General features: G+C 32.9%; 4 protein-coding genes across 4 annotated transcripts; 1 reads left to right on the top strand and 3 right to left on the bottom strand.

Annotated features, from left to right (window-relative positions):
* Positions 1-195: 195 nt before the first annotated feature.
* On the top strand, positions 196-2,560 carry RO3G_14173 (uncharacterized protein; the record flags this gene model as incomplete). Its single annotated transcript, XM_067668757.1, has 8 exons — positions 196-813; positions 869-973; positions 1,032-1,245; positions 1,298-1,527; positions 1,580-1,727; positions 1,781-2,011; positions 2,072-2,246; positions 2,311-2,560. 8 exons carry the CDS (start codon positions 196-198, stop codon positions 2,558-2,560), a joined length of 1,971 nt encoding a protein of 656 aa, XP_067524858.1.
* Positions 2,561-3,819: 1,259 nt separating this feature from the next.
* RO3G_14172 (uncharacterized protein) lies at positions 3,820-5,030 on the bottom strand (the record flags this gene model as incomplete). The annotated part of the gene is made up of 4 exons (XM_067668756.1): positions 3,820-4,079; positions 4,138-4,304; positions 4,366-4,576; positions 4,637-5,030. The coding sequence occupies 4 exons, from the start codon at positions 5,028-5,030 to the stop codon at positions 3,820-3,822; spliced, it is 1,032 nt and encodes a 343-aa protein (XP_067524857.1).
* A 324-nt stretch (positions 5,031-5,354) lies between these two features.
* Positions 5,355-7,652, bottom strand: RO3G_14171 (uncharacterized protein; the record flags this gene model as incomplete). Its single annotated transcript, XM_067668755.1, has 5 exons — positions 5,355-5,367; positions 5,425-5,511; positions 5,570-7,280; positions 7,384-7,456; positions 7,512-7,652. 5 exons carry the CDS (start codon positions 7,650-7,652, stop codon positions 5,355-5,357), a joined length of 2,025 nt encoding a protein of 674 aa, XP_067524856.1.
* An 860-nt stretch (positions 7,653-8,512) lies between these two features.
* RO3G_14170 (uncharacterized protein) lies at positions 8,513-9,939 on the bottom strand (the record flags this gene model as incomplete). Its single annotated transcript, XM_067668754.1, has 8 exons — positions 8,513-8,542; positions 8,617-8,720; positions 8,771-8,960; positions 9,018-9,137; positions 9,186-9,601; positions 9,658-9,716; positions 9,769-9,847; positions 9,903-9,939. The coding sequence occupies 8 exons, from the start codon at positions 9,937-9,939 to the stop codon at positions 8,513-8,515; spliced, it is 1,035 nt and encodes a 344-aa protein (XP_067524855.1).
* Between the last annotated feature and the right edge of the window lie 3,711 nt (positions 9,940-13,650).

Genomic DNA, 13,650 nt, shown 5'->3' with positions numbered 1-13,650 from the left:
CGTGAAATATTCAAGATCTGTCTAGAATATTGGTCCAAGTTAGTTCGATCATTATATGAGGAGGCAGTAAACATAAACATATACAACAATGTATCTTTTATAAATCAGTACCAAAATTACGGAGAAAGACCGCAGATGAGAAAAAATATGTATGTTGATATATTGTCCAGTTTACGTGTAGTCATGATTGAAAGGATGGTCAAACCGGAAGAGGTTCTTATCGTGGAAGATGAAGAAGGGGAAATTGTACGTGAATTTGTAAAAGAAAGTGATACAATTGTATTATACAAGAGCATGAAAGAGGTCTTGGTCTATTTGACCAATTTAGATGTGACAGATACTGAAAAGATCATGACGATTAAACTGAGCCGACAAGTAGACGGAAGTGAATGGTCCTGGCAAAATTTAAACAAGCTATGCTGGGCTGTTGGATCTATATCTGGAGCAATGAATACGGATACTGAAAAGATATTCTTGGTTTTTGTCATCAAGGAATTACTAGAACTTTGTGAGAAAAAGAATGGCAAAAATAATAAGGCAGTTGTAGCATCTAATATTATGTATTGCGTGGGTCAATATCCAAGGTTCCTGAAATCACACTGGAGATTTCTCAAGACAGTTATCAATAAGCTCTTTGAATTCATGCATGAATCTCATGAAGGGGTACAAGACATGGCCTGTGATACTTTTATCAAGATATCAGGGGAATGTAAGCGTTGCTTTGTGACACAGCAAGTAGGGGAAGTCTGTCCTTTTGTTGAAGAAATCATCGACCAGATTCAAAGTATTACGTCAGATCTTTCTGCTCAACAGGTTAAGAAAAGAGAAGCTTCTAGTTTAAAATCAGCGTACTAATTAAACACCATAGACTCATACTTTTTATAAAGCAGTAGGGTTCATGATATCAGCCCAAACAAACAAGTCTATTCAAGAAAGTTTGATCAATAAGCTCATGAGAGTACCTAATATGGCGGTAATGTATTCTAGTATTCATATAAGCAAACTCTCATTCATACAATTTCAAATCATAGTGGAATGATGTAGTAATGTTTCTTAGTAATGATACAAGCATTTTACATGATGATCAACATGCCAAGGTCTTATCAAATATATTAAAAACAAACATTTCCGTCTGCTCCTCCATTGGTCCTGGTTTTATTAACCAGCTGAATCTTATTTATGTAGATCTTTTAACTCTTTATCGTGCTGTGGGAACTATTATAAATCAATTAGTTGTTGATCAAGGTAAAATTATAACTGCAGTAGACAGTTTGGTGAAAAACTTATTTCTTTGAAGGACAAATTGCCATTAAAACCCCCAAAGTTCGTGCTCTCAAATCAATCAAGAAGGATATTTTAAAGCTTATTGACACCTATATTGAATGTGCCGCCAATATTGACTATGTTAACAAACATATGATAATACCTTTTTTAGCAACTACCTTGCATGATTATAACAGTAATATCGATATTGTTAAAGAGTCATATGTACTTGAAGTGATTACGACTTTAATTGGTAAATTAAATGTAAATACACAAAGACACTGTGTTTGCTTTATACTCATTACGTTTATAACAGGCTCTATTGATACCACACATACCTGATATACTTCAAGCTACATTTGAACCTACATTAAGTATGATTACCAAAGATTTTACAGAATATCCCGAACACAGAGAAGGATTTTATCATATGTTACGTGCTATCAATCGTCACTGCTTCCCAGGTACAAAAAAAGATAAACATAAAAGAACAATAAGCTTATGATTGGTATATTAGCATTATTGGAGCTAGAACCTCCTCAATTTAAATTGTTTATTGATAGTGTTGTATGGGGTTTCAAGCATACATTACGCAACATTGCCGACATTGGATTGAACACATGCGAGGAGCTTATAAAAAATATGAGCTCAACTGATCCAAATATTGCTGGAGCTTTTTACCAATCATATTACTTAAGTATTCTTCAAGACATATTCTTTGTATTAACAGATAGAGACCATAAAAGTGGTAAGTCCATGTTGAAATTTAGATATAACCTTACATGATGAAAGCTGAACTGTATTGTAGGATTTAAAGGACAGACAGAAATTTTGGCACTCTTGTTTAATCTAGTAAAAAATAATACAATTAGCGTGGCACTCTATGATCCTTCTCAAGTGACCGATGCAGACATAAATAATACCAAATTTTTAGAGAAATATGTATTAACCTTGCTTCTCAACGCTTTCCCTCATCTTCAAAGGTAAGAAAATTTAAATAGCATAACAATCTCTTTTGCTATGTTATATGTAACTCGCTGCATATAGGGGACAGATTGTAGTCTTTGTACATGCCATGTTTGAATATAATAATAATCTCCCAAAGTTCAAGCTGGAAGTACGTGATTTTCTTATTCAACTCAAAGAATTTGCTGGAGAAAATTCTGAGCTTTATTTGGAAGAAAAGGAAGCAGGAATGGAGGCAAAACGAAAAGAAGAAAAAGAAAAAGCATTACGTATACCCGGCATGGTTAAACCATCAGAGTTGCCATCTATGGACGAAGATGAAGCTCTTTAGTATTGTATTTTTTTTTCTTTTGCGTGTATATATTTATGTAATGAAATTCTCCATTTTACTCTTTGATATTTGTTTTTTTCTGCAGACTTCAAATGAGAATATCATTTAAAATAACAGACTGAATCTAGTTCTACGCACCAGCTACTTAATTTTCAATCCAATCCGCCTGTATCAATTAAATTTGATTGATTGAAAGAAAATAATCACGTAAATATATCAAATATATTATCAATCATTACATGTATCTATTGTAGACTTGGTTTTATGCAGTCAGTTTACTTACAGTACAATAACATTGTAGTCAATCTCAGATAATTGTATTTATTGTCAGTTTGCTGCAATAATACATAACCTCATGAATACCTTGTGATGAGGCTTCTCTTGAATTTGATAATCGAAGGATATCGAAACCAAGAAAGTAGCAAGTAATTATTTCAATGACATTATCTAATTTTTTCTGGAAATCAAGGGCATTTTATGTATGAATGCATGTATATTTACGAAAGAGATACAGGGTGTATCAATAATGTTGTCTTTCTCTAGTATCACTTCCACATGAAAGGTTATTAAGCATACTGTGTCTTTCGTCCGCCGTAGAACACTAAAAATGCCTAATAGAGTCGATATTGAAGTCAATGTAAGTGAACGCATATTATATTCTGCTTTGTTCAAATTCATTTAATTACTATGGTACAATTTTAGGTCTTCAATAAATAAGGTAACGAAAAAATATGAAACAAATGTTTTTTTGGTTGATGACGTTGACTGAGAGAAGGGATTAATTAACACAATACATCTGAAGACTTCAATTTGAAAATTGTCATTTACAGTAACGTGAGACTTTGACAATATTAATATCCGTATGTCCTGTGTCATTCGTTGTTAGAGTTTCTCTCAATCAAGATGTTAAGACAAAGCGTTTAAAATGTTTCTTCTATGACATTATAACCAATGGGGTTTTTCTTGAAGTTCATCCAATGAAAAATAAAAACTGGTTATGGATAAGCTTTTATCTTTATGCTTTGTTAACAATATCATAAATGTATCTATTTAAGTTATTGAGTAACTATATTATATTTTAGCCGTGCATCAGGCTAATGTTAAGATGGATTCACGGTATAAAACTAATTTGGGATTTATAAAGGTCAGATTGTATAAAATTGAGTGCGATTTTCTATTTTATAATATTGATATCAATAAAGCGTATTGTTTTATTATTTACAAATGGATATAAAATGCAGTGATATATTATATGTAAACTAAAACTCCCACCATTTTTTACGGGCTTGTCTTTCATTGTAATCTTTTACAGCTTTCAGGAAGTCGCCTGAAGCGGCATTCATATCAGCAAACTTTTGATTCAACTCATTCAATCGTTCTCCACGCTCGTTTACTTTATCCCCTAGTTCGGCAAAGACGCCGCTTGGCCCACTTGATTTATTTTCTGTGTTCTTTGCCTTATAAGCTTCTATCTTCTTTTTGGTTGCTTCATAAGCATCTTCACTTGTTACTCGACCCACTTTGAGAGAATTATACTTAATGAGGAAACGCACAAAATGTATAAATATTAAACTTACTGATTGAATCAAGTTCACGTATTGTAAGCGGTTCTTTTTGAAAGGCTTCTGCCACAGCATTCAACCACGACTTTTTTGTTACTGACTTTTGTCGCTTAAGGTGGCTAGAAGGATGAGGAGGTATCTGTTTATGAGCATCATACAAGATAACAGATTCTCCTGCTTGCCTAAATTAAAAACGTTAATTTATAAAAAAAAAAAAAGAATAAAGGAAGGTAGTTATTTTACATGTTGGGATTGATCATGAATTGGCATTGTTCCAATTCACATTGCCCTGTCCAAAGAACGATACGACCATCTTGACTAAGTGAAGCTTCCGGGAATCTACTAAATGCCGATTGTTCAAGTAAATTTAACTCGATTATGGGTTCTATCTTTGGAAGAGAGTAACAGGTTAATTTGCCATTATTAAAGAGTAGAGACAAGCAAGTTCCTCCGTCTATAAAAAGTAGTTAATTTGGTAAATAAAAAGATAGCTATGCTTTTTTTTCCCACTTACTATGTTTTTGAACAATTTCACTTTGTACAATTGTAATTTCTTTGAATACTTTGCTAAACAGTTTAACATTAAACCCTGAAAGATAAACATGGACAGCAGTGGACGATACGCAGATAATAAAATGTGGGTTATCTTGTTGTCGATATTCTGGCTTTCCAAAAGCCATCATACGTTTCGATGTCATATTTGTAAATGAAATACTGCTGCTATTATTACTTGTTATACTTGTGGCAGTAGAAGATGCAATAGCATCCTCAGTGTGATCTGACGGTAAAGAATGATGGCTGTTTTCTTTTTGTAGCTCTGTCTTTCTTAGAGCTTCGCTTTCATCTTCTTCCTCTATTTTTTCACTAATAGCTAACTGAGTCTCCCCTTTCAGGTCGATGATATGCATGTTTGTGAAATTATTAGATGCCTGTAAACACAAATGTGCACCCAAATTGTCGATTGATACACCACTCAATAACAATAGTACACTAAATTGGTAAGTATGACCATTACTAAGACATATAAATAGCTGTGGAGTCGCTTTCATAACTGTGAAAGATAATATCAAGTAAATGATAAAAAATCGGCAATTAGCTAAAGTAATTTACCTTTAGAAGGCGAATAGGTATTGAAAAAACCAATGAAGGCAATATCTGTAGTCTTCCTCTTCTTTTCCGGCTGAGATTCTTCCGTTTCAGTTGTGTTGTTCTCTTTGGTTGGTATATGATGTTCAGTATCCCATTCTGTATTTAAATGTAAAAAGTTACACATGTAAAATGTCAACTCTATTTTTATAATACTTGCGTGCAATATTTTCAGAGAATAAGACTAACTGTCTGTGGGTATCTATCAAGACCATTCGACCATCCTCCAAAGCAGCAGCAATTCTATTGAAAAAGAGGAGTGTATTAGTATCACTTTTTTTGTTATTATGCTTCCACTTACAAACATTCGCCAATACTAATAACACTTCTTACAGCAGATTCCAATGATATTTTCAGTACTGCATGGTAGCCGCATTCTTCACTGTAGCTTTCCATCTTTTGAAATATATGTGATTGGTCTAATTTATTCTTCTTTTGATCAACCTCTTTTTCCGGAACCTCATTTGGTTGAGGTTCTGATGATGTGGTTTCGACATGTTGGCCTGCTGATTCAGTATGTGCTGCATCTTCCTTAGGCTTCTCATTTGTAAGAAAAGGATTTGTACTGTCATCTATATTGTTTACTTCCTCTTCATCCGCACCCATGTCTTCTAAAAGATCAGCTATCTCCTTTAGTGTGCTGTCGCATTGATCAATAAATTCCTCGTGTTTTTGTATAGCTGCAGGATCTATGGGTTGCTCTTGCTTTTCTGGATAATATTCATACAACATTATTTGCCCATTACTAAACCCAACAGCAAAAGTTCCATTTGTTTTATTAACATCAAGGCAGCATACAATTGCTTCGTGAGTACCGAGATCTTTCAAGGTGTTTATGGTTAGATGAGAAAGAGGTCGAAGCGCTGTATATGCAGCATCCCAAAATTTTATACTCTCATCTTGGTGAATTGTTATTAAGAGATCATTTGATTCTATGCGATAAACATGGTCGGCTCCTGCTACACCACCTGTAATAGGAGCATAGCGCATTTTTCTATCACCACTTGTCACAGCTGAAAGCAATTTGTAAGCAGGATCAGGAAGTTGGGATATATAGCAAGCATTTAATACTTGAGGCCCAAGAAATTCAAGAGCAGGAGGGAGTTTAAGCAAAGGAAATCCATGTTCAAGTCCAAACAGTTTAATCGAGTGGTCAGATCCTACAACAGCAATACCGAAGGGATTTCGCATACCTCCGTAATACGGGTTGGTGTTTAAAATAAGAAAATGAGATAGGTCAAATGAAAGAGGCATGATTGATTGTTTCTTGGGTTCTTTTGATTCCCCATCGAGGTCAAACTCTAATAAATTCAACCCTAGCGTATCCGCAGGATGTGCACCTCCAGCAATTATAACAAATGATTTCTTGTCTGCATCATTTGTAAACCAGGCGATTTGATAAATAGGTTCTATTTCAGACGATGTCGTGTAGTGCTGGAATAGTTTACGGGAAGCAATCGGTCTTTTTTCACTATTAATGTCCCACAAGTGAGTGTATCCGTCATCATATCCGCCAATAAATCTAGAACCGTTCGGACTCCAAGCCAAGCATGTTAAGTTTCCATTTCGATAATCAGCATCCAATCGCCTTAAGCTGTATGATTTCTTGATTGTCTTTTCACGAATATCCCAAATATGTACAACGGATTCATATCCAATTAATAATAAATTTAAATCAGTTGGGTGCATCTGTAAATCGACCACGACATGATTTTTTTCTTCATCAGGTAATAAATCGGGTATCTGGTACTGAGTCATAGTACCTTGGAGTATATCAAACACATCAACAAACCCATTTGAATATCCAATAAATAACCAATCTGTTCCGGTACAATATGTCTGGCTTGTGATAATGGCCTCTGCTGATAGTACGTTGCAAACTGTTTGTGTTCGGAGATCAATCGTGATGATCGTGTTTGCTTTATCGATGACTAAAAGTAGAGGAAACCCTGTTTTGAATTGCAAATGTTTTATACCAGTTTTACTTGGTACAGTGATAGTCTTTGATATGCCTTTTCCAAAAAATTTGATGTAATTCATATCTGATCCACCTGCTTTTTTAAGGTTTCATAAGTTAACACGCTATGAAATATACTGTTGTTTTATGTTTGTTACCAACAGCTAGCAAACCACTGACACAGTCAAAAGCAACTAAGTTTACAGAAGAAGGTAATCCATAAGTTGACATCTAATTACACCTTTAAGCATTAATAAAATTGAATTCTCTTTAATGTGTTTGGTACCTTCTTGAAACAAATATCTTCAGCTTGGATATTTTCGGATAAAGACTGTTCAAGTCGCCTATCTTTGGATATAATAGCTTTTGACAGAGCATTATCTTTAGCTTTTACTGCGAATCCTGTTATTTTTTCAAACACTGTCATTGATGATTACAAAAAGGAAAAAACAAAGATCAGATACAGTTAGCAAGTAAATAATTTAAATTTAAGACCCGAATACTTCTTTTCTTTTTCTTCTTAAAAAAAAATGGTATAGGATAAAAGGAAAATAAAACAATAAAAGCGAAAAAAATAATCTTTTTTTTCTTTTGCTCTTAGGCAAACACTTCTTCTAAAAAAATAGCTGCATCAAATAAGCAAACATTACAAAATCTTCGCAATGGCTTTTTAATCGTTAATGTAAGAAAAAAGAATGAGCCATTTCTCACATATCATCTAACCTTTGTTTAGAGCGTTTATTTTCTATGGCGTATTATTTATCACTGGGCTTCTTTTACATTTTCTCAATCATTGCTCTATATATCGACAGCTGGGTTGACTTTTCTGTTTTATCGAGTCCTAGTATCATCTGGTACACCAACTTATAATACAAATGGTACTTTGATCAACAGTGGTGACGATCTAAATGCTGAAGGACTTACAGCGTAAATAATCACAGCAGATGTGTGTTTCAATTGTACTCATTCTAAAATTCTTAGTTATATGTTTGATATCATCTATGTTACTTGGTTTGTGCATATTACGACTGCATTCATTTCAAATAAGTTTTGGCTTGTATATTTGGTGGTAAGTGATGTTTGAAAAGAGACTGAAGATATAGTAACAAGCCGGTTGTTAGATTCCTGCTTATGCTGCTTACAAGATTATTCCAATGGCTATGTCATACTTTGGAAATAGATCAGCTAACAGCAATGAAGGAAATGCAGAACCAAGTTCAAAACGTCAAGCAAAATTAGAAAAAAGAGCAAATAAGGGACATGTTAAGTATGCAAGAGCATAAATGTTTATTGTTGCTGCATAGTCAACTGAGCTTTCTGTTATATAAAAAAAAGAGGGATTTCCGTTAATAAAAAGAAACATGTAGTATAAAAAGATGTAGGTTATTTACCAGTTGCCTGATTTGGTCTCTTGTTTGAGGTGGAAGCTCATTTATCTGTTCATCTGTAAGCTGCAATACCTTCATCAATAATGCTTTCTGTTGTTCAGTGTCATCTATAAAAAAGTATTAATAATGAATTTCTTTTGACATAACTGGATTCTACCTTGTGATATATCTGGTTGAACAGGAGGTGGCGCGTGAATTGGTGCAGGAACAGAAGGAACAGGAGGGACAGGACTATTTATGACCGCTGGCCTAATTGGTTGAATAGGTTGAGGTTGTTGTAAAACAGGTTGAACTGGGGGCTGAGGAACAGGTGCTGCTTGAACAGCAGGATTGGCTGTCATAATACGCTATTATGAAATTATTACTCCAGTACTCTATATACTGCAACATTTACTATACTTTACTGTAATAATATTAGGGTCGACTATATTCATCATTAACATTGCTTGAAACAGTGCATATGCAACTTGTGGATTTGCAGCTAAAAATTCTCTGGTGAAATCAGGTCTTTCAAAAGACATTTGCTATAAAAAACGATTTAGAACATGCCGTTGTATACAAGTATATGTTACCTTCATTTGACTCATCAAAGTAAACAAATCTTGCGAGTTCATTGAAGCTAATACTTTTGATATTTCATCTACTGATGAGGCATTAGCAACTGATTGTTTGCTTATGGGTGAGGGTTGTTGCATTGGTGGCTGCATTGGCGCTTGCATTGGTGGTTGCATTGGTTGTTGCATTGGTTGCTGCATTGGTGGTTGCATTGGTGGTTGCATTGGTGGTTGCATTGGCATATGTTGTGGTTGTGGAGGCATTTGTTGAGGTGGAGGAGCTTGTGCAGGAGGATGATGATGTCTGTTTTGATTACCTTGATGGCTCGATCTTTGATGGTTATCGTCCATGGCCGCATAATCGACTCTTAACTGACGTCCTCCAATTTCATAATCATTAAGATTTCTTACTGCACTCGCTGCTGTCTCTGCATCTGTTGTTATTTTGTAATAATTAATAAACTATTGGGATAATCCATATTTTCTATACCATAAAATTCACAAAATCCATAACCTTTGGGTCTACCAGTTTCTCGATCAAACAAAAGACTATAAATTACAGTGAGAAGAATATTTCATAAAAAGTCAACGTGTCATATACCGGAATGAAGCAACGGGACCAACTTCTTTGAAAACCTCAATCAATTGTTCTTCTGATAGCTCAAAAGGAATGTTTCCAACTACGAATTATTTAGCATTAGTAACACAGATGTAGAATAATGTACCAGAACCTACCAAACACAACACGCGATCCTCTTGACGCTTGATTCATTTTGTGGTGAAGAGAAAAAAATTGGCTAGTTTTTTTTTTGATATACATGCTGTGACTTATTCTCTTTACCCTACATTCACCCAGCAAAAGTTATGGCGATAATATTGGTATTTCAGCGTTAAATTTATTTAGGATAAATTTTGAAGGATACTTTTAAGTACTGATAAAGACAAAGCAAATTAGCTATATTACAACAAATTGGAAAGAAAAAGAACATAAAAACGATATTTGCTATATTTGAAAGAGCAAACCATACTAAGGGTGCGTCAGTCTACTGTTAAACCTTAAATGATACAAAAAATACTTTTTCTTACTGAGCAATCACATGCTTTTATTATTGCAAGATTGTTTATGTATGTATCTTTCTTTAAACCTCTATAGGTTACTACTTTCAATAAGCATCAGAACATTTTTCTAGAAAACATATTCAAGGTTGTATCTATCCTGTTTTAAATATGAATATAAAATGTGATTTTCTGTGAGCATGTCCAATAGACAGGGTAAAAGATTATTAACATTAGCGACTAATATGGGATGAAGAATGACAAGTGGGCTGTTTATAATTATTTCTTAAGTAGATCTATTTTTCATTTATGTCTCATTGCATCAGGAACTACATTAAAACAACTTGTATTGAATTAAAGGAGTAGAATTAGCTATGACCGAGTAATAGAGAAAAGACTGTAATAAATCTTTGTAAAGCATTCACTACTCTGATTTCTTATACTTTAAATATGAATTATGTTTAAAGTATGTTGGAATACGACAGTCCGTTTTCGGCTGAAATTTTAATGAAGGATATTGCTATTATATAAGAAACCTTGAATAATTATGGTAGAGATTATTATGGTATTGAAAAATTAGAAATAATACTAAATTAGATAGCTATAAAATTCAGAGAGACTACTCATATAATGGCTTAAGTGTACAGCTGTTAGTAAGGCGGAGTATATACATAACAGAAAACAGCAATGCTTAATGAGCTAGCGTTCTCATTTAATTAAACTTCTATTACTTCCATTTTCTTGAGTCTCTATTTGCGCCGATTTATTCATTCTCAAAAGAAAATATTTAAATTGATTCAAGCTAATTTTGTAGCAATAAGTTCATATGTCAGTTTGTGGCGTGGACAATGGTAACGATTTTTAAGTTAAATGACATACATTTAATGTGTGTATGAAATAATTTAAGTCAAAACTTCATTTCGAAAGCCTATAAAACAATAAGATAAAACCAAGAAGAATTGTCGCTTTCCACTGGAATAAATCATGATAAACATAAGTTTCTTCAGATTCCACCAAAACCTTGTATTTTGATATAAGCTTAGTACTTCCAGCTTAGATTTCTGTTCATCTATTATATGGATATATAACAAATCGCTTGCTAGCTTTGCTAAGTCTATCAATTCCACTTCTATTCTAATAACATGTTTTACCAAAAATTTAAGAGGAAAAAAGGAAATGAAGACATAGCCAAGGAAAGAAATTGTAAATAGTTAAGTACGTAAATGTATGCTTTATGATATGTTTTTATATTTTATTTGCAACTGTCATTGATTTTTTAAAGTATCTAATTCTATAGTCTACAGCATTTCCTCGATTTGCTTGACAGTGAAAAATACCTCATTTTGAAAGTTTATCAAATAACTTTTTTTCAATATATTAAACAATATTTATTTCAAACTTTTTAACATGTTAATTTACATATAGAAGAAGATGATAAAATCAAGAATACTTCTTGATAAATGATTGTCGAAACATAGTTTAGTAAAGAAAATAAAAAAAAATCAATTTGAAGAAAAATAATGTCAATTTCTAATTACTCAAATATAGCGATCTCAGGCATAACATCCACGCATGTACAGCTTCTAATATCAGGTGCCATTGTTCAATATTTAATTTTGCATTTTGATTTTTATTCGACTCTAACCAACTTTAATGACAACATTGTTGTAGAGTTGTGTCTTGTAGATTCAAAGGTTCAGAAGAGGTAAGGTTTGCTTGTAAATTTTGATTTTAAGGTTAAGTTTTCCTTGAAAGATGCTGTTCAATATAGAATTTAAGCGGATGCTTGATAAGTAGTGACCACCGGGTCTCAAATATAAGATTAGCACAATATTTCTTGGTAAAAAGTTACAAAAAGATAATCGATGAGTCTCTTGAACCTCTTTATTGAGTGAAGACAGGAGGGGGCCTATTAAATACAAACTACATCTTATTTTATAATATTAAAAATATTTCTATATTGAAAGTAGACTTGATACAAAAATGAGCCCTTAACTCGTATGTTATTACCCTTTAATAATAAAAACGATAGGAAATAAGAGGTCTTTAAATCACAAGTAAAGTTTATGCAGAAAATGGTTGTACAAACGATAACATTGACTTCTCTACTATAATAAAAATTATTGAAAATTCTTTTTTTTTTTTTTTTTTTTTTTTTTTGACTTAAGTTTTATGCTATTAGCTATAAAAAATATAAAAACAAAATATGCCGTTATATTTATTTACTCGTCAGCTTAGTGGGGCTTTTTTCATTTATTTACCGTTTCAAAGTGGATAAATAAGTTTTTTAAATTCTTGAAAAATCAAGAATGAGGTAATAATTCCCTCTAGTCGTGCAATAGTATGATTGGTTGTTGTACGTCTAACATTCCAACTAAATAAAATATAAAAAGAGGGTTAATTGAAGCATACTCTTTTCTTTTCAAGATCATGTATCTGATGTACGGCCTATTGTAGATGGAAGTAAAATTCTAGACTACTCTGCCACTGGTTAACTTATTTCCCATTGTCTAAACAAGGTTTGTGGTAGATAGGAAGTCATATTCTAGTCTACCCTTTCCGCTGGTGATTTCCATTGCTTTTATGAGAATGTTTAACTCATAAAAGCTCAGTAGTTCTTCGGAATTTGCTGTTATTTTTTATTATATTTAAAATCAAATGAAAAAGTTGGAAAAGATTAACCATTTTACTTAATAGAAACACACACGCACGCACTTCGAGTCTTTTGTATTTTACAAGAGTATCATCAGCTCAACACTATTTTATGCTTTCTTTTTTAATACAAGATGTACATTTTTAAGCTTAATAAAGGTTTATTTTAAAACTTTTTTGGAGTAATCATATTTCAATTAGTAAGAATCTAGCAAAAATGCAACATCTCAAGTTGAACGAATTATAATGTTTTTTGTTTTATTTTTTCTATATACATACTGTATGCATAAATAATATTAAATAGAAGAGGAACTTATGGAACTCAATTGGCTATCCTTACTTATTTTACTTAGTTAAAGATTAATACAACCACAACAAATAAATCTTCATACAAAATATTGAAACAGAAATTTGAGAAAATATAACATGTAAGTTCAATACCAAGTCATACATGTAAACTTAAGCTTGGGATTTCAAATTTTGAGAAAAGAAAGGTCGAAATGCTTATTTTAAAAATTTATACATAAAATGATTTTCAGTATTCTGCTATGTCGCCTTTAGCTTTGATAACTGCTTCACATCGCTTCTTCATATTTCGAACTAGCCGGTCGGCAAACTCATCATCCAGTCTTGCCCACTCTTCTTGCAGAGCCCATCTTCAATTGCTTCAAGTTTTTGACGAGCGACCTTTTTCTCTCAATTTGTTTTTCAAGAGCATTCCAAACATGCTCTATGGAGTTCAAATCAAGGCCGTGAGCAAGCCAGTACTCAAAGC

This window comes from Rhizopus delemar, genomic scaffold, assembly GCF_000149305.1.
Source record: "Rhizopus delemar RA 99-880 supercont3.13 genomic scaffold, whole genome shotgun sequence".
Taxonomy (NCBI): Eukaryota; Fungi; Mucoromycota; class Mucoromycetes; order Mucorales; family Rhizopodaceae; genus Rhizopus; species Rhizopus delemar.
The sequence above is the reverse complement of the archived record's forward strand: the minus strand, read 5'-3'. Positions and strand labels throughout refer to the sequence as shown.